At 43.5% G+C, this 19,507-nt stretch overlaps 1 protein-coding gene across 1 annotated transcript in view; it reads right to left on the bottom strand.

Annotated features, from left to right (window-relative positions):
- The window catches only part of LOC125891705 (nuclear receptor coactivator 3-like), a 95,166-nt gene that overhangs the window by 17,876 nt on the left and 57,783 nt on the right, over nucleotides 1-19,507 (bottom strand). Inside the window, exons 3-6 of the mRNA XM_049581152.1 lie at nucleotides 5,983-6,090; nucleotides 3,602-3,762; nucleotides 1,579-1,679; nucleotides 1,313-1,487 (exon numbers count right to left, since the gene is read on the bottom strand). Coding sequence (XP_049437109.1) covers nucleotides 1,313-1,487; nucleotides 1,579-1,679; nucleotides 3,602-3,762; nucleotides 5,983-6,071 — 526 coding nt within the window. The 5' untranslated portion in view covers nucleotides 6,072-6,090. The remainder of the gene's footprint in view (nucleotides 1-1,312; nucleotides 1,488-1,578; nucleotides 1,680-3,601; nucleotides 3,763-5,982; nucleotides 6,091-19,507) is intronic.

The following is a 19,507-nucleotide window of genomic DNA, read 5'->3' as shown; positions in this document are numbered from 1 at the left end:
GAGACATGTCGGAGGGGGGCGGGGAAGGGCTAACTGATAGTGAGAGGTGATTTAACAAGGCCTTGGGACAGAGAACGCAGCACAGGCGCTGGGGCCGACATCTCTCCCCTCAGACACAATTAGCCGACAGCGAGGCAAGACAGAGGGGTCAAAAAAACACACTCAAACAAAAGCTCAAACATGTTTTGTGCACGAGCGTCTGTTTTTGTTAGTGTGTGTGTATTTAACTGTAGCTGGCGTGGTCAGCGGTCATCCCGCAGGAATGTGCAGCGAGAGCGTATTTCATTCATGGGCCCAAAAGATAATGAAGGGGCAGAGCAGCAGAGCGAGACACAATGAGGGGCGGGAGAGAGCAGAGAGGGAAGCAGGTTGAGAAACAGACAATATTTCGTCTTAGCAGGCAGCCGTATCAAGTATGAATGAGGCTGCAAAAGAGTGAGTCGAGAGAAGCACGAGGGACGCTCGGAGGAAAAGTAGATAAAGATGAGTCTTAAAAGATAAAGAGAGTGAATGAATAAAGGAGCGTGCAGGGGGAACGGGAGGAATAAGTGAGAGAACGTGTCAATGACATGTCGGAGCAGCCGCTGCTTAGGAACATTACTGCGGAGTTAATCGAGTAGCAGGTTCAGTCGAGCACACATATCCATAATTAATCAGCTTTATAAATAGTGCTCTGTGCACACACTCGTGGGCGCACACACACACACACACACACACACACACACACACACACACACAGGCATTGCCTTTAAAAAATGCAGTCCTATTGCTGACATAGGCATGTAAATATACACAATAATTCACATGCACATGCAAACACGAACTGAATTAAGTAGTAGGAAAGTGTGGAGGTGCATTATTCAGCAGTAAGTAGTTTCCAGATGGCTGCCATGGGATCTGAATAGAGCTCAGGCCTGTTTTACACTGTCTGGACCACTGAGTGTGACTGACAGCTGCGCTACGCTCTGCCTGCTTAGCACCGAGTGGGTGGGTGCTCCCGTGCACATGTGTGTTTTGTCAGGTGTGTGTGTGTGTGTCTTTCTGAAAAGCTCTCATGCACACCAACAGGCTTCCCAGGAGCTCCTCATTATAACAAGAGAAGGAGTTAAGAGCAGAGGAGCATGAATAAATAACCGAGCGAGTTTACGTTGACGCGTGTGTGCGCGGAGTTGTTGTAACCTCTCAAAGTTTGTTTTATACCTCGGCCCTGTGGAAGATGTCAAGCAGGGTTTGCTTCTGAGCAGATGTGCAGCTTCCCTCTGAGTGTGTGTAAGCATGTGTGTGTGTGTGTGTGTGTGTGTGTGTTTCTCACTGTTGGTCTTGGGTAGGTTCTTGTGGAACTCCTCCCTGTCGTCCTCATGGAGAATATTGTACACGCTGGTGTTGATAAGCTCCTCCTGTTTGTACTGCAGGTACTGCGTCACGTTGTCCGACACAAACACGATGCTGCCCTCCCGGTTCACCACAAACAGGAAGCCGTCCAGAGCCTGAGGGCACAGTGACAGGAAGTCACCACTGGCTCAGCTGGCTGATGAATAAATATCATCCGATTTGACTTGGGTGGAGCGCTGGACTCACCTGCAGCAGGAGCGGCCCCAGGTGGTCCTTATCGATGACCCCCTGACCTGTCGAGGACACGTCTGACTTCTGGACGTCGTCGTCGTTAGATGAAGCTTTTCCTGTGGGAGAGGAAAGAGATGAAATGCATTAGAGAAAAAAAATGAACAGCCATTTCAAGCCTAGCTGCTTACAAAGAAGCTAAAAAAAAAAAGAGCAAAGGAGAAACACAAGGAGAGCTACCTGAGAGTGGAGGAAACAGCCAGTCATTCACTACTACAGCTGCACCAGCAGGGGGCAGCGTTTCTCAATCTTCACTTTAATTTTTTTTTTTTTTTTTTTTAATTTAAAACTACAGGTGAGGAGGGAGACGGACGGAGGCAGGTTTCTCTGAGGAGCCCGTCAGGAGGAGTAGAGGGCTGGGTGCATGTGGAGCAGGTAGCAGCCGTCCTCTTGCTTTATATTCAGTGTCAGACTCTGAGGGACTGTCTGGTAGGCTGGGGCTGAGAGAGAGAGAGCGCGGGAGAGAGCTAGAGAGGCTCTGGAAGCTGTAATGGTGCAGGGGCAGGAGCTGAGGCACCTGAATTAATGGAGGGGCTGAGGCTGAGAGAGAGAAAGAAAGATGGAGAGAGGGAAAGGGAGAGACAGGAAGAACCGGAGCTGAACCAGAGGGATGTGGACGGAGACGACGCTGACAGAGAACGGCTGCTGTTTGGGTTGTTGTATTAATGCAGGGCTTGGTCTGAGAAAGAGGCGGGGGCTGCTCGGCTACAGGAATCATTCTATCTGATTAGCTCCCAAGGGGCACAGATACCCACACAAAAGAGAAAAAAAGCCACTGCTGCCTACATCCAGGCACTGTGAAGTTAAGGTGGAGAAGGACTGAAAGAAAACGAGACATAAACAGAGTGAGCGTGAGACAGAAAGAGAGAGAGAGGCTGCACTCCATCAGTTCACTCAATATCTTTAAGATGCTGGGAGCAAACCTGAAGATGCTGCAACTCATTGTGCTGCAATACAGATGAGAGGGCGGGAAAAAAAAAAAAACAGGGGAGCAGGAGAGGAGCAAGACGAAAGCAGAGTACGTTAAGTGAGATGAAAAACAGGAGTGATTGATGGAGAAAAGAGCAAAAATGAAGACTGGCAGAAAGAGCAACTGAAAGTGAGAGGAGGAGAAGAGGAACAGGTAGAGAGCGAGAGACGAGTCTAAACGCCCGTGTCATTTCTGTCTTCACTTCCTGTAACTATGGCAACCTGTCAGCAGCCAGTCAGGGCCAGCTGTAGCCTCTTCCCCTTCCTGTCGAGGTGGCAGACGCTGACTGAGCCGAGCAGAGACACGAGAACAAAATTCAACCCCTGATCTCAAGAAATTCACCTTGAATGGAAAGACTGGCGCGCTGGTCCGAATGTGAGAGTTAAAATATGTTCGTTCTGTGCCGGCTGGTGCGTCTGCGAAGCAAAAATCTCAGCCTGAAGCTTTTTAAATTGTTCTCAGTGGAAATGACCACTGCATAATGGAGATAGAAGTATGACAACGGCAGCTGTAACAGAACTAATAATTTGGCAGTTCAGCAGAATGGATGGGCATGTGATTACCTGCAAACGTCCAATTAAACAGCCCCTGGCGAGGGCAGCACACAGCTGTGCATGCCCATAACACACACACACTCACACACACAGACACACACACATGAATGACAGGTTCACAAAGCATTGCCAATGTTTCCTCCCAAACATAAACAGTTGAGGCTGTGAAATTTGTGGGAGATGAATGACTGATTCGTCCTTGCACCTGGGCTCTGAGGAGGCACATGTGTGTGAGTGTGTGCGTGTGTGTGTGTGTGTGTGTGTGCGTGTGTGTGTGCGTGTGTGTATTTGTGTGTGTCCAGCTGTCTCCTCTTCCCCTTTCTCTCTTTCTCTCCTCAACATCTTTTTCCCATGTTTCCTACACACACTTCTCAACAGTCCATCTGACTTGCGATGCACCTGTCCGGCTCCAGCTCTCAGCAGCCTTTAGTGATTTCAGACGACTGTGTCCACTCACCCTGCTCTTTGATCTGGCGGATCTGGCGCACCGTCTCTTTGAGGATGGCACATTTGTCTGGTTTGACGTTGAAGCTGTCGATGTCGCTGAGGTTGGCGGAGATCAGCTCCGCCAGCTCCTCTATGTATTTGCTCTCCTGCTCCCGTCGCTTCCTCTCACACCTGCAGGGGGCAATGTGCAAAGATTAAAGCTAAGCTAACGCTACGCCACCTCTATCAAACGTCGGTGCTGTTTATATATTTGAAAACATAAAAACTAAATTTCTAGGTGACAAGTAAGCAGTGGTTTTTATTGTAGCTGATGCACTTATATCATAACTGGAACAAGCTTGCAGTACGTCCACCTTTCTTGCCGCGACTTAAATGAGATGATCGATACCACTCTGAAATCTGTACGCTGAATATGAAGCTACAGCTCAGCATTAAGACTGGAGGCAGGGGGAAACAGCTAGTCTAGTAACAAGTTGTGTTTTTTGCAGGGTTATGTGCCAGACTGTCTCCTGGCCGGGTGCAGTGACTTGCTGGAATCTCTGTTGGTTACCTAGCAATGTTAGTGCATGTGAGTCCCTGTGTGTATCCCAATGGCTAGCTGCGGTAACCGCTGATAATGCCATTCTGACCCACAGTGGCAGAACAGCCTTGTCACTGAGGCGTAGCTCACACCCTCTGGCTCTCCACCAGGTTAACACTCTCTGAGCTCTGTCAACATTGTTGCCTTCATAGGTGCTGTTCATGCTGTTGCGTTGGCTCAGCCACCTCCATGTTAAGGACTGTGTGGAGACAACTTGAGTTGGAGTCTGAATCGTTAGCTCATTTTACACAGAGATGCTACGATAGGGCTGCAACAAAGACACTTCAGTACGATGGATTTGCTTTTTTATACAGAACCAAACAATTTAGGCATAAGGCCACCCCAATGTGTGACCTTAGATAGCATGTTGGCATTCTGGAAGCAAAAGAGGAGTGACGGGTGTCATGTGTAATGCAACCATGTCGGCCTCTATTGTAACAAATAACATACGTGTTGGCAGCACTTTATAAACAACAGCAATGGAATAACATGGCAATAACAAGCATTTACCATCCCTGTTATGTGGCGGTTGATCTTGTGCCCTGTTTGGAGCTCTGTTACGGCGCTCCCGAATATCACTGTCTCCCCAGTTTGTGGACATTTTTAAATGTTGTTCTTCTTAGAGTTAGCTGCTAACTGCTGTCAGCTGCTTTTTACATCTCCTAGCCGTGGGTCACATACATAACATGTTGTCTAAATGTCACACTTGTTCCATTCTACCAGTTTTCCCTTTTACACTCTGTTACTACCCTCACTGCTGGCTTAAAGGCAAAACAACCTTCGCCCCAATTCCACAATTGTACCTTTTTAGACAGTACGGTGGGCCGGAATAACGGCCCGACATTCCTGCCTTGAACAGGCAGTGTAAAAAGGGCTGTAAATACTCTCTGAATGTTGCAAAGAGTTCCAGTCTCCTTTCCTCTATGCAAAGCTAAGCTAATCAGCTGTAGCTCCATGATAAGTGTACAGCAGTGGTGTCTAAACTTTATTTTGAATGGCGGCGAGATTAGATCATGTAAAAATACCTGGTGGCCAGCTGCTTCTTGCTTCTGGCTGCTAAAAATCACATAAAAAGAGACAAACACCACTGTTTCATCTTCCACTGAAAAAGCAGGCCTACTCAACTGTCCACTGCTCCTGAAGGAGGCGCTGACTTTAAGCGCCTTTCTTCATTTGTTGACTTGTTTACTGAAAACACACTAGTTTTGCCCACGTAAGTCCTACTTGGTGCATATCTACAATTGTGAGGTGAACAGAAAACGCAAAGTGATCCTGCTTGATTAAGCAATTCTGAGTGGTGTCGTGTCACATATAGTAGCTTATATGTTGAAAGTAAAGCTATGGGCTGTTTAAAAGCTGTCTGCAGGCCATGATTGGCTCCCGGACCAGACGTCTTCACTTCCAACTCTTGGCATGAAAGAGAATAAGCATTTTTCTCAATATGTCTATGTCTTTTATGTTGTCTATTTACGTTTCAGTCCAACTTTTCTGACCTGACAAAGATCTGTGTGGGTTTGGAGTCGGTGAGCAAGTGCATTTTATTTATATCCCTACTTTCCTGGGGAGAGAAGATTTTAACTCAACAAGACTTTTAGGAGGTTAAATCACGTCAAAAAGGAAGTCAGTTTTTTTAACAAAGGTTTAAAAGGTGCTTTTCGTACCAAAACTACAAACAAAATCTTCTTACATTTTAGCACACATTTAGGTTCTTAGTCATTACAGCACACAAAGGAGCCACATGGCCCGGCCTCAAGAAGCCACTGACCCAGTAGCCCACTTTCTCCTCTCTTGTGCTGATCAGACACACTCACCCCAGACCAGGCGTGTCGCAAGTGGAGAGCTTGCGTTTCCGGTTTTCTGAGCTCAGAGGCTCCATGGAGTTTTCCCCCAGTCCGCTCATTGTGCACACATATCAGCACCTGAGAGGAAGGAACACACACACACATACACAGGTGTAAATAAGGCTTTAATTCAGACAGAGGAGGGATTATATAGTCCCTTTTAGCCCTTTAGCTCTTATTATATACCTAATTGTGAAGGGGAGAAGACATGGGAATCGTCCTTTTGAACTCAGCAAAAATAAACCAATACAGACGCAGCGTGTAAAGTGGATACAGTGCGAAACAGAGTAACACAGCAGAGTAAAATATGCTTATATCATGCAAATCGTATTCTCCTGGCAGAGACTGACGAACATAAACATGTCTCGTCTGCCTCCTCCTCCTCCTCAGAAAAAGAGAGTAAGCATGTGAGGTTGTGTTTGTTTGTGTGTGTGGGCCTGTGCATGTATGAGTTCATCAGCTCATATGGTGCATCCACACACACACACACACACACACACACACACACACACACACACACACACACACACACACACACACAGGATTAACAGTGTCTCTGATGATAAGCCACGCTGCACAACTAACCCCGTTAGACAGCCGTCTGTCTCCCATAATGCATCACATTTCGTCTCCAGGAAGTGAGCTGATAAAGGTTGTGGGGAAGAGAGGCAGATGGGACGAAAGGAGGCGAGGAGGAGGAGGAGGAGGAGGAGGAAGAGAAGAGAAGGGAAGGGAAGGAACGGAAGAAATAAGAGAGGGAGGGAGAAGCCGGTGCTGTGAAGTGAGCTCTGATTGGTCACTTTCTTTGCCACAGTGACAGCAGCTGACACTGGGGAAAGGTAGGAGGGAGGGAGGAAAAAAGAGGATGGAGGAAGGGAGGGAAGAGAGGAAAGTAAATGAAAGAGGGAGAGAGAGAGAGAGAGAGAGAGAGAGAGAGAGAGAGAGAGAGAGAGAGCACAAATATAGTGGAAGGATATACAGGGAAAATGCAGAGGAAGAAAAAATACAGAGGGGGGGAATCAGAGCGAAAAGAGGTGGAGGCAGGAGGAGGGAGCGAGCCGAGAGAAAGAGAGATAACGGCATGTCAAAGCAAGACAGGAGGGAAGGGGAACAGGTGAGAGGGGGAGGAATCAGAGGAGGAGATGTAACGTTCAGACTGTCTGGTGTGTGTTTTGAATGCATGTGTGGTGCACAGAGTGGGCTGAAAGCTTCCAGTACCCCTCTTAACCTTCACAGCCAGAGCAGCTTTTTCATTCCATTGATTACATGGTTATCCTCTGACCAGAGCACTGCCTCTCCTGCATAGCAAATCAGGCCAACGGCAGGGGAGAGATGCCGGGCCTGTTATTTAATCACCATGCACCATCATCTCATGCTCCTTCTTGTGGGATCAGAGCAGTTCATGAAAACGTCTGATTGCGTTCAGTTTCTTTTTTTTTTCCTGGGTAGAGACTGTTTTAAATCTTCACTCGTGTGCTCTTGGCTCGCAAAACAAGATCCGGCTGAAACAAGCCATGAACACACCTTCTTGTTGAGACAGAATCAATGTGAGGGGCTCGCTTTCATGCACGTCTTCAAGACCAGGTGAAACACAAGTGTATTCCCTTGCAAGACAACAACGGGGAATACTCGTGAATCTTCTTCTAAAAGCAAGAGAGGCTCTGAAGACGCGCCGATCCTCTTGCTCAATCCCTCCCGCTTTGGGTTTCTTTCAAATTTCTCTTTTAATCTCTCCCTTGAGTACCTCCCATCTGACTGTCTGTCTGACTGTCTCGTTGCCTTTGTCTGCTTGCCTACCTGCGTCTCTTCTTGCCTATCCTCCTCCTCCTGTCTGCCTCCTTGCTTGCCTGTCTACCTGCCTCATCGTTAGACAAAACCCCCGCTTGCTGTTGTCTGATGAAACCTACCACGAGGGAGACGAGGAGCAGGGGAGGCAAAAAGCAGAGAGGGGGAGGTACAAAGTCGGAGGGCTCAGAACTCGAAGAGCCAAAGCAAAGTGTTTGAGTGAAACTCCGTCTTTGCTCCTCCGACGATCCAGCCCGCCCGCCTGCCTGGCAGCCTATTGATGGAGTTCTCAAAGGGGGAGTTGCTCTAATTGCGGAGTGAATGAGGCGGCCCCAGAGAATGGTTGATTAGGAGGCTGCTGAATGCCCCAGGGAAATGGGTCACCTCCAGCCTGGCGCGGGCCGCCCGCTTTTCCAGTGCAGGGAGAAAGTCAATTACACGCCACAGGCAGTGTGGGGCCTGGTGGCAGAGAGGCAGCAGGGCTGCGGTGGGTACAATATAGCAGCAGGGGGCGGTGGGAATGAGACACGTAAAAGAGGGAAATGGGAGAGGGTGATGGCAATATGGAGGGCAGCAAGAGGCAGAGGAGAGATGGGCATGGAGATGGTAATTTGAGGAAGAAAGAATGAGGTGAAGTGGACGTGAGAGAGTGTAGAGCAGAAAGTAGACAGCAAGTCAGTTTCTCTGCACCTGTGTTAGTGCACATTTTGAATCAGAGCATTGAGAACGTCTGAATAGAAACTGGAAATTAAAAAGAAGCCTTGGCTGAGGTGGCAAAGTTGCAAAGAAGACATGCAAAATGAAGAGGAAAGCAGAAGAATACAACACATATTTCGACAGAGGAAGGACAGTGGTTCCTGAAAAATAATAAAATCCTTTGTTCCTTGTATTTATACATAAATAAACACAGGAAATTGACCATTAATCACATATCGATACAGTTATACAGTTAGCATTGAAAGAAAAGACTCTGGGCGAGAGGCTGGGTACACCCTGGACAAGTCGCCAGACTATCGCAGGGCTGACACATAGAGACAGACAACCATTCATGCTTACATTCACACCTATGGGGAATTTATGTCTTTGGACTGTGGGATGAAGCCAGAGTACCTGGAGAAAACCCACACATGGGAAGAACATGCAAACTACACACAGAACATTAAATATTAGTTAAGGGCAGAATGAGTAGATATATGGGCTCATACAAAAATAGTCCCTCTCAATCATCATGTATGAAGCGTGTGGTGGTGTCTCTTCCTGCAGGGACTCTGCCTATATTTTTTTATTTTGCTGTGTTCGTGATGTATTTGGGCGTCAACCTTTGGGCAGAAAGAATGAGGGGGGTGTGTAGCCCCCAGCCAAAAATTACGTGCAGGGTGTGAGAGCGTCGCGACCAGGTGCCTGATCACAGGCACACAGCCAAAAGAAGCCATTAAGCTGAAGAGGAGGAGCCGACTTTGAACATTGTGTTTACAAACCACAACCGACAAATCCTAACTCCGCCTGTATACTAATAATACCAACATCTAATAGAGAGGAGGAGGAGGAGGGTGGTGAAGAGAGCTACGACAGCAAACGTCACTGATATGAGTGTATCAGCATAGTGTCACCATACGCCTGGATGAATATGATGGTACTAACCACTTCTTTTCCAGTATAACAGGGTTCCTACACATTTGGAATTTCAAAATTCCATACTTTTCCATACCCTAATTTCCAGACTTCTCTGCGTTTTTTTTTTCTTCAGAGAACATGTGCCATCTGAGTAAATATATCAGTGTATCATATTTTACATCATATTTAATTATTCTTAATAGGAAATTGTAGCCAAGTACCATAAAGGCATGCAAATAAAAACTCAGGTAAGTTCAATGTCTGGGCTGAGGCAAAAAGGTTGGGACTCTGGGTGCAAGTGATGCAGTAACAAGACATCTGTGTTTTTTCCTTTCTCCCCCATGTTGGCAATGTCAAACGATTTCACAAAAAGCTTGCATCTAGCTCTGTGTGTGAATTGGGAATCCTTGGCCAACCAGTATTTATATACGGTATTGTCAAGCCATCCATCCAAAAACTTGCATCTACCCATTGTGAACCACGTGAAACTCGTTTTCTTGTCAAAGGTGCAGTGTTGGAGTGAAACTTGATCCCTGGGGGCTGGAGGAGGGTCATGGGGCAGTGGACTGAACATACCACTTGTCAATCAGGTAAAAGGGGCGGGATGTTTTCTGAGATGTTTGCTCTCACACAAACTGAACACTAAACACACTAAAACACGATTAAATTATTTTTGGAAATACATAATTTTCTATTTTAGAAAACAGTATTTTAGAACAGTGGTAATAGTCTGGAAACATAAATATTTTTCCATACTTTACTTTTCATTTTCCATACTTTTTAATACCTGGAAATTGATCAAATTTATTTCCATACTTTTCCATACTTTCCATACTTGTGTAGGAACTCTGATATAACCCTGGTCTTACAGCTGCTCTTCAGAATTCTCATGAACCTTTAATACGATATGTGTTGTTTTTTTCTGTTTATTTCTCCTGAAATGTCTGACCTTCACTTCAGTGACTTGTATCAGTAAAAAGTTTGTAACTAGAGCAGTGTTTTCACATTCTTCTGCTGAAGGGGCCAATGTCTGTGAATTAACCTAAAATCTTAGATTCAAAGGTACCCCCACAGGCTAGATTAGATACCTCACTAATACGAAAGCCGATTGCTATCTAACAAAGGACACAAATATTGACTGGGGAACAGACTTCTACACATCATCGGGAAAGAAAGCTTAAACTTCCAGGGTGAAGCGCACTTGTAGGGAAAGTAAAGCCAACATGGTAGAGTGTGCGGTTTCTGGATTTAAACCTGACGCTGAAGTCTCCTCCCACTATCTACCATAAACCCCACTGCAGCAGATATTACTGTATGTTACCCAAACACCAACACAGTGTCAGCCACTGCCAGCGAGCCTACAAGCTAACAAAGAAAAAGAATTGTAGAATCTGTATTTTGTCCGTTTTGGATTATGGGGATGGTATGGAGTAGCTGCTGCCTCTACACAGAAATCACTGATGTTGTCTACCACTCAGCTCTTAGGTTCATAACAAGGGATTCTTACAGGACAAATCACTGCCTCCTTTACCGAAAGGTTGCTGCTGCTCTTCCTGCCCCAGACTTTCCATGCAGGCGCATGGAAGGGCAGGGAGGTTTGCCCTCTCTGCCTTAAGCTTTCCATGTAGGCACATGGAAGGGCAGGGAGGTTTGCTCTCTCTGACTTGGGCTTTCTATGCAGGCCTATGAAAGGCAGAGAGGCCCCAGAACAGAGCCATACTGTCAAATATAATACTACAAATGGAAATGAAGTTTTCTTTTAATAAAGTGGTCCTGACTGAAAATGTTTTAATATTTTGGCAACTGAAACGTGTGTTATACATCTACAGCCTGGCGCCTTTTCCTCTAAATTTTGCTGAACCTTAATAGCAGTGACTAGTCTTTAGTTTGCCTGGCAAGGCCGGCTTTGGATTCCAAATTCACAAAAGGAAAAGTCTTGGAGGAATAACAAGAATTTTATAGTACGCTGACAGATTTGCTCACTTTCACCACAAACACTCCAAAGTTAAAATACCAAATAATCATAAATAGTCCATTGCGGAGTAGCCACATTGAGGTAAAACCTATTAATGATTGCTCATTTAGACCAACTAGTAAAGCTGACAGCCCAATTTAGACTTAACAGGCTGTTACCTCCATTTGAAGGCTCCAGACAGATTTTTTTTTGTTGGTCAAAAATGGCTCTTTCAATAGTAAAGGTCACCCCTGACCTAGCGCTAGCATAGCCAGGCTTATGTGAAAGAGCTGGAGAAAGCAAAACCTACTGCAAGCAGTGGTGGTGGGCATGACGAAAGCCAGATCCAGAATTTCTCAATAAGGGAGTAAGAGCAGAGCTGTTTCCAGCCCCTTTTCAGAGTTTAAAAAAACCCCACTTTTATACACTTTTTTACATGTTAAACAAAATATTAATCAGAACAGAGTATTTTTTACATACTTTAAAACTTGTGTGGCGGGGGAGTTTAAACTGCACCCTGCTGAGACGGAAGCACATCTAGCATGATAACAAGGAGCTAAAAAGAGAATTAAGATGGAAACATCTGAGTGTAAAATCATTTGTAATTCATGACACCACAGCTACAGTTGAGACAGAAACAAACATACTGCTCCTGATCAGCTGCATGTTCATTTAAGCCTTTAGACTAAATCATAGAGTTGAACATGACTCGAAGGCATTAATCAGGGCCAGAGGTAATAGTGGGAAGCTGTTAATCAGAGTGCTTATTAAGTGGCAGCTGCTTGTGGCTTGGCTGGAGGAACAAATAAGAACAGGACAAAGACTCATGGCTGAGTCTTCTGTTCTGCTGTCATGTACAGGTGAGTGCACCCATGCAGGTAAACAGCTCTGGAACTTTCACACTAAGTTTGACCTGGGTCTCATCCCTGATCTTGACCCGAGTGATTTCAAGGGGTCACCGCCTTCACGCTGACAGTTGACCCACATATTTTCCGGGTCATTAGACGAGTGTGAAAGGAGGATCACTCAGGTCAAGAGTGCTGTGGCATCACCTGTGGTGAAGCTAAACTCCTCGGGTCTGCTACAGGACAGCGGCCTGCCAGTGACCCCGGAGTTTGAAGCCCATTGGGAGCACAGCTCACCGGGAACCACAGGCTTTATGACAAAACCAGAGGAAACAGCTCCCCTCATAAACTAGAAAGCATGCAATCCAATCCCAGTAAAGTTCACATGCTTCAGGACAAACAAATATCCCCTTAATCAACACTTTGTTTCCACGACAAGGTGCCTCGAACACTTGAAAGCCAGGTTTCTATGACATTTACTGTAGATTTTCATAGTTCCCAGAAGATTTCTTGTCGACCCTCTGACCTTCCTGCTCGCCCCGCGGTCAGGCCAAAGTTTCCTCTCGCATACAGGAAGTATCAATGTTTATCTAAAGCCTGTTTCAGACATGGAATACATAACAATGCTGGTCTCATCTATCTGTACAACTAAAGTTGGTAACTTTTATAAAAATAACTTTTTGTTATATTTGCTGAAACTGTCACTATAACCAAACAGTAGTATATGACGTTAGTGAAATAAGACAGGGTGTCTACAGATATAACCAAGTTAAACTGAAGACTTTTTAAAGGCCTTATATTAAGAAAACTTAATTCAAGACATTTTAAGACTTATTAAAGACCTGTTGGAAACAGTCGAGCTAAAGTGAAACACTGCCCACCTGCCAGTGAATGCACTAAAACATGTTTATGAAAACATTTGACTCAAGAAATAGGCAATGCAATATCAGAATCTTGATTCATATTTAATCAGCGCTGCCTGCTTTGACTGCATTTTATTAGCTTCAATTGACAGCTGTGTTCAAGGCTTCTCGGCTCTTTTCGTGAGCCACAGCAGATTCTAGCAAATGAAGTGGTGCGTCTTCAGTTGCAACCTCGAAATGAGTTGGCATTTTTGCACTCCTGGTTCTCTCGCCTTAAAGTCAGTGGGTTTTTTGAGTAGGTTTTGGTTAGACACCTGAAATAAGGTCTGTGGTTAACACAAGCTTAAGACACAGATATATTTTTAAGCTTTGATGGGTTTCAAAAACAGAGGTTAATAACAAGTGGCTAGATGAGACTACAGAATGTCATCACGCAGAATGCGACTTTACACCCTCATTGTAATGGTAACGTTTAAGTCATGTTTTGTTTTGTTTATTAAGATCCCCGTTAGCTTTTCATTGCAGCAGCTCTTCTTCCCGGGGTCTACACAGTCACATAGTGACAATACAAAACATACACTCACATTACACAACACAATACACTAAATAACACACATGCACACACACAAATAATTAAATAAATAATAAATAAATCGGATAAATGTCATCATTTTACATACAATAGAAAAGAATGCCCATGAAACATTTACAAACCCAAGAACACTATTAATCAGTAAAGTTTCTTTTTAAGTAATTTATTAAACCACATATATTATTTTGTTGTATAATATAATTTGGAGGTGAATTCAGTTCTTGCATTGCTCAGTATCTTACTGTGCATTGGACTGATGTGGTTTTCAATTTTGGTCGTGAAACAGCCTCCAACAACGTGCCTTGTTAAATAACTGTGTGTATGTGTGCTAAAGGACAGTTTTTTGGTAAAAAATAAAAGGAGTATTTGTTGTTATGACATTCCTAATTAAAACTATCAGTGAGTACAACAATCTATTTTTCATATTCATGCATTTTAGTAACATGCAACTGCACTGTGGTTCGTTTATAACCTAATGTTAGCTTCTTACTTCTGGTGATCTCATTTATGATTCAAAAATCGTACAGGTGGTGTGAATTTGTGAAGATTATCTTGCTGAACAAAACGTGTAAGTATCATAAAAGTTTGTTTGCCACAGAGCTTATTTTCTACAATAATCCAAAAAAACAGTGGAAAAATTCCATTGGCTTTCTGACGTGGAAACCAGGGCAACACTTCGGCTCTCTATAACATCTGAAGCACAAGAAGTTGAAGGATGAACCAGATTTTTTTTCTGTCTCATGTATGTTTGTATGGATGTAGTGACAGTTTCAGCAAGAGTCATTTTAAAAAAATAAATATTACCAACAGCAGCTTTAAAGTGACGGCTTTCTGTCATTCAGATAAAAGTTTCTCTTACATAAATGTTCCTACAGACATCACAGGACGGATCTAAAACACAAAAAGCGGCATAAAGTTTAGACTACTTTTGTTAACATGTTTTATGTAAAGCATTTTAATGAGTCAGATTCATTTCCTCCAAGCTGCTGGCATGTTGTGTATAAAGGTGTGTTTGTGTGACATTTCAGCCTCTACGGTTTCTGCTTTCAGTTCAGTTTTCTTTCGGATGTATCACAAAATGTTTTATTGTAGCAAAAGAAAGTGAAGTTTGCAAAGAGATTTTATTGTTTCCAACAATAACTCTGAAAAAGTTATGAAGAGTTTGTGGATTAAACATTAATATTAACTATTCATTTCATGGATATCAATCAGATAACATTTGTTCTCTAAAATCTGAAAACTGAATGAGTTCTGTTTTTAGTTCCTGTGAGGAGGGAGAACATTTTCACAGACAGCTGTGACTTTATATATTCCTGACACCCTTTAGGAATATGACTTTGCACTGAATGGTTGTTTTTCACTCTACGTGTGTGTATTTTTCGTGTACCTTAGTGTACACAATAATAATAAGATGCAATAAGAAGAGCGGTGCTTCAATAACACTGTTACAGTCATGGACTCCAGGGGAGCAGAATAAAAATGATGAACAGCATCTAAAAACTGAAAGAAAAAAAAAAGAAAAAAGAAAAGGCAGTTTTGGAAGACAAAGTGGAGAGACGACAGACTTCCCACGACAGAGTGAGTCACAGCAGAAAAAAAAAAGAAAAAGCAAGGCAACAAACAAGAATGTGTCGGAAAGAGTTACTGAGAGCAGACGACGAGTGCACGGGAAAAACTGGCAAGAACAGACACAATCTAGATTTATCTTTAATCTGTGATGTACTTAGTCTGTACACAGGCGGGTTTATTTCTGTCTGAGCATCATCAGAAGCATCTCAGGTCCCCAGAGTGGATTCAGTCAAGCTTCATTCAGGGTCGAACTGAAACTCTTAGTGTACGTTGTGTATGTGAGAGCTTCAAGGTTACAAAGAAAGTTTTGTACATTTATTAAAAGCTAAAAAAAAAAAAAAAAATGGGAGCGTTGTCTGTGTAAAACAGTGGTTGGCTGAGTACGTTCATTCATCGCCTCTCAAACGCTGAGGTGGCAGAACTGTGGCGCTGGCTGCCATAAAACTTCCTGTGTGTTTGTTTGACGAGCGGCTCCATGCTTTCATTTTTAGCTGATAGGAAGGCAGAGGGAGGGGGTGAAAGGGGGAGGGAAGGTGACAGAGTTAGCAGGGCGGGCATGCTCAGGCTGGATGATGCAAATAACCCCGCTGTCGCCTCCCCTCCTGCCTACCTGCCTGCCAGCAGCTGTTTCATAATCTCTGTTGACAAAACAGAGGCACGCGACCCAGCTCGGGCCATGTAAACTCACACTAATGATGTCACAAGAGCTGCACAAACCACGGACTGTCTTCACGTCTTCATGAAGGATAAAGAAGAAACTGGCTCCCAGCTCGACGTCTGATCTGATTCTGCTGATTTAAGTTGCTCTAACCCAGTAGAAAAGAATTCGGGAATATTTTTCCCTTCTGTATATTCCCATTTCGCTGTTTCATTTCATGATATTATCGATGGCCCTTAAGATTTGAGATTCAGAAGAGCTTTATTGTCGCTGATTCTGAGTGACTTTGCACTTCATCGAAGAAACAACTGCAATGTCTTTGTCAAAGATATGAATTAATGTTTAATAAAATGCTGTAAACATATCAGCAAAAATTCATTGTGGTGTAAAAATATTTTGTGTATTTATATGGATGAATCTAGGTTTATGGGACCGGCATATGTGTGTATACTTGGGCCGTGTCTTACATATAGTTACCACTGACCCTATAAAATGCTTTTTTTATAATGTCAAGAGATTTTGAATGTGCATCAACCTGTGACACAGCTATGGAATATCATGCAATTACAGACTGTCACTAAACATCGTGTGACTTTATGATTGATTAATGTCTTGGGAGAGGTCCTTTTAACATAAGGTCAACACATTTTTAAACAGATCAACGCAGAAGAGATGTGTCTTTGGGAATTCACTGTTTTCTTCAATAAAAATATCAATATGAAAAGTACTAAATATACAATCTAAAATTATAGCTGCTGCGCAGCGATGGTTCAGGTCCGGGCATTTTTAGGCAATTCTGAGCAACAAGCAGAAGAATTGGAAGACATTTAAGAATTTAGCAACACAATCTGCCTTTTGCATTAGCTGAGGCTTGAACTCACAACCTCTGAGACTAAGAATCACTTTCTATCTCACTGAGCTAATTAGTCAGTGACAATTCATGTGTAGCTTCACAAACTGACTAAGCCAGACATGCAGGTTTAGCAGCTGTCCATGCATGGAAAAGCAGATTTCAAACCACTGTAAAAAATTCAGTTATCGAAACAAAACTCTGAAAATACACATATTGCATCTAGACAGCATGGAGATGTTGGTAATTTGTTTGTAACAATGATTGATTTGCTGCATAAGTGAAAAACTGATGTTTAAAATTGCCATTTTTACATTGACTCCAATTGTTCACATTAGAGCAAAATTCAAAATGCTGTCAAAAATTCAGTTTTGAGATAAAATTCTGAAATTTGCCACACATCATCTACCATGACTCTAGAATTTTGTCTTTTTTTCATGAACATTGAACATTTAAGATTTATTTAGCAAGAATTTGCATGTATATTAGAATTGGGCGATCTTGTCCATATCCTATCGTCCTATCGCCGTCTAGTGAAACCGCCGATGAACGATGTCATCGCCGGCGGGGGGGGGAGGGGAGGGGGGTTGTCATTACGCGTCGCCGCTGAAACGTTCACTTATAGCCTCTCTTTGGCGTTTGAGCAGCTTTATAAAACTCTTGAACATGTAATGGCTCCTTAATTAGCAAGCGGACTTTACATAGACGGCATATCTTTTCAATTTCTCCTGACATTGTGTTGTTTGGTTTGTTCACCACTCTGCGACATGCGCATTAAGGCCCGAACATACTCGGGCGGAACATACGCGGAACGGATTCCGCGGAGGTCCGCGCGGATTCAAAGCGGACGTCCGCAAGCCCTGTGCGCGCAAAGCTCAGACTTTACGACCGTGCGGACTCCGCTCCGCGCACCAGTGACTACTCGGCATGTATTTTTCACATCGCGGGGATTTTTCACGGATATTTTTATAGGAAACTATAACGCGGAAGTGCGATTGACTATGAAAGCCCGAATGACTGCGGACATTCCTCGCGGAGTCCACTCCGCTTATAGTACGCCCGAGTATGCTTGTGTCGAGCGGGCGGAGGCGTTGATCCCCCCCGCTCTCTCACTAAGTAGCCTCCTTCTGTCTCCTCTCACTCAGCCTCGTTCAGCCTCGATCTCGTCAGCATGCTCCACACACGCTTCTATCGCCGATGGGCGATCCCATTGGCACAACCGTAATGTATATGTTTACAGTACCATTTACAGTCAAACATTTTGATGCACTGTAGGCTCAATTTTTGATAAATCAAAAATCCGAGAAACGTAGTTTGTGTAGGACAGTCTGAAGATGCTCTGTAGCAAGTTTGGTGTCAATTGAGCAAAAATTGTGGGAGGAGATAGGTTTAAGAAGTTTTACAGTTTTTGAAAAAGAGTGATGAACTTCATAATTTTTAATAGGTTTAAGTGTACAAAAGTTTCTTCAGTATTGGGGCTACAGTTTGATGAAAGTTGTGAAGTTGTGGCACACATGGTTGATTTGTTATGAATTTTCAAAGTTTTGAACTTTAGACGCTTGCTGTAGCGCCACCATCAGGACTATTGGCTTGAGTTTACAGCTGAGGATATCTGGCATGAGACTGGACCTGTGTGCAAAGTTCGGTGAGTTTTCACCCATGGGAAGTATGATTTCCTCGGAAGAAGAAGAAGAAGAAGAAGAAGAATACCTAGGATTACAATAGCAGTATGATATATGAACTTCTAGATAAGTTAACGATACTATTTGTTTATATTATGGCGAACAGTTTGAATTAATTCAACTTCCTCTCTGAGCGACTTTGGCATTGTTGATAGTTGGGCTGCTTTATTCCATTAACTGTTTGGTCTTCAATATGTCAGATAATATCTAAACCCAGAGGCCAAGTTGACACATTATGAATAGCTTGTTTTATCTTATAAATATTCAGTTTTCTATCACAGACAACAAAGAAAACCAGCAGATATTCACATTTTAGAAACAGAAACAAAAGAATTTTAATGGCATTTTAGCTTAAAAGTGACTTAAATAATAAATGATCAAAGTTGTTACGGATTTAGTTTCTGTCAATCAGTTGCTAATGGCACTATTCTGGTTGCCATTTTTGTCTTCTAATTTTATAGTTGCAAGTATTATTGTTATAATTTTATGTATATTTTTATCCATTAGAACATTTTACTGTTTGTAATGAAACAACGCACACGTGTGATGAAACTACTTGGTCTTTAGTCTCTTAATTTGTAAATAAACTTAACTGTTCTCAATGTGTGCAGCATGGCACAGAAAGAAAGCAGTTTTGTTCCCATTATACTGAGTACTGTGTACAGAGAGACTGATTCATGCCAGTCAGAAGCACAAACCAAAGTCAAAGAAAAGTCAAAATGATTCACTGTTTCAACTGGGGACAAAACACTAGAACGCTGCACCACTGTTGCTGAGTTCATCCCAAACTGACCCCGAACCCAAAAGTAAATGTGATGTAACCTGTTGAATGTCTCATCAGGTTCCTACAAAGTGTGATCATCGGGTTCAGCTGCAACTGAACTTTTATCTCCGCTAGGTGTAAACATTTGGTCATGTTTGTGTGTGCGCACATGTGTGAGTGTGTGTATTTGTCTGTCCGCAGCTAATTTCACAAACTACTGGACCAATCAGCCTCATAATCTGTGAGCACATTTTTGACCGTATGCTCAAGGACCTCTCATGGTTGTGTTTACTGTCTTATGCCATCACTGACTGCTGACT

The sequence above is a fragment of the Epinephelus fuscoguttatus genome, linkage group LG7, assembly GCF_011397635.1.
Source record: "Epinephelus fuscoguttatus linkage group LG7, E.fuscoguttatus.final_Chr_v1".
Taxonomy (NCBI): Eukaryota; Metazoa; Chordata; class Actinopteri; order Perciformes; family Serranidae; genus Epinephelus; species Epinephelus fuscoguttatus.
Note: the sequence above shows the minus strand (reverse complement) of the source record. Positions and strands in the feature narration are given on the sequence as shown.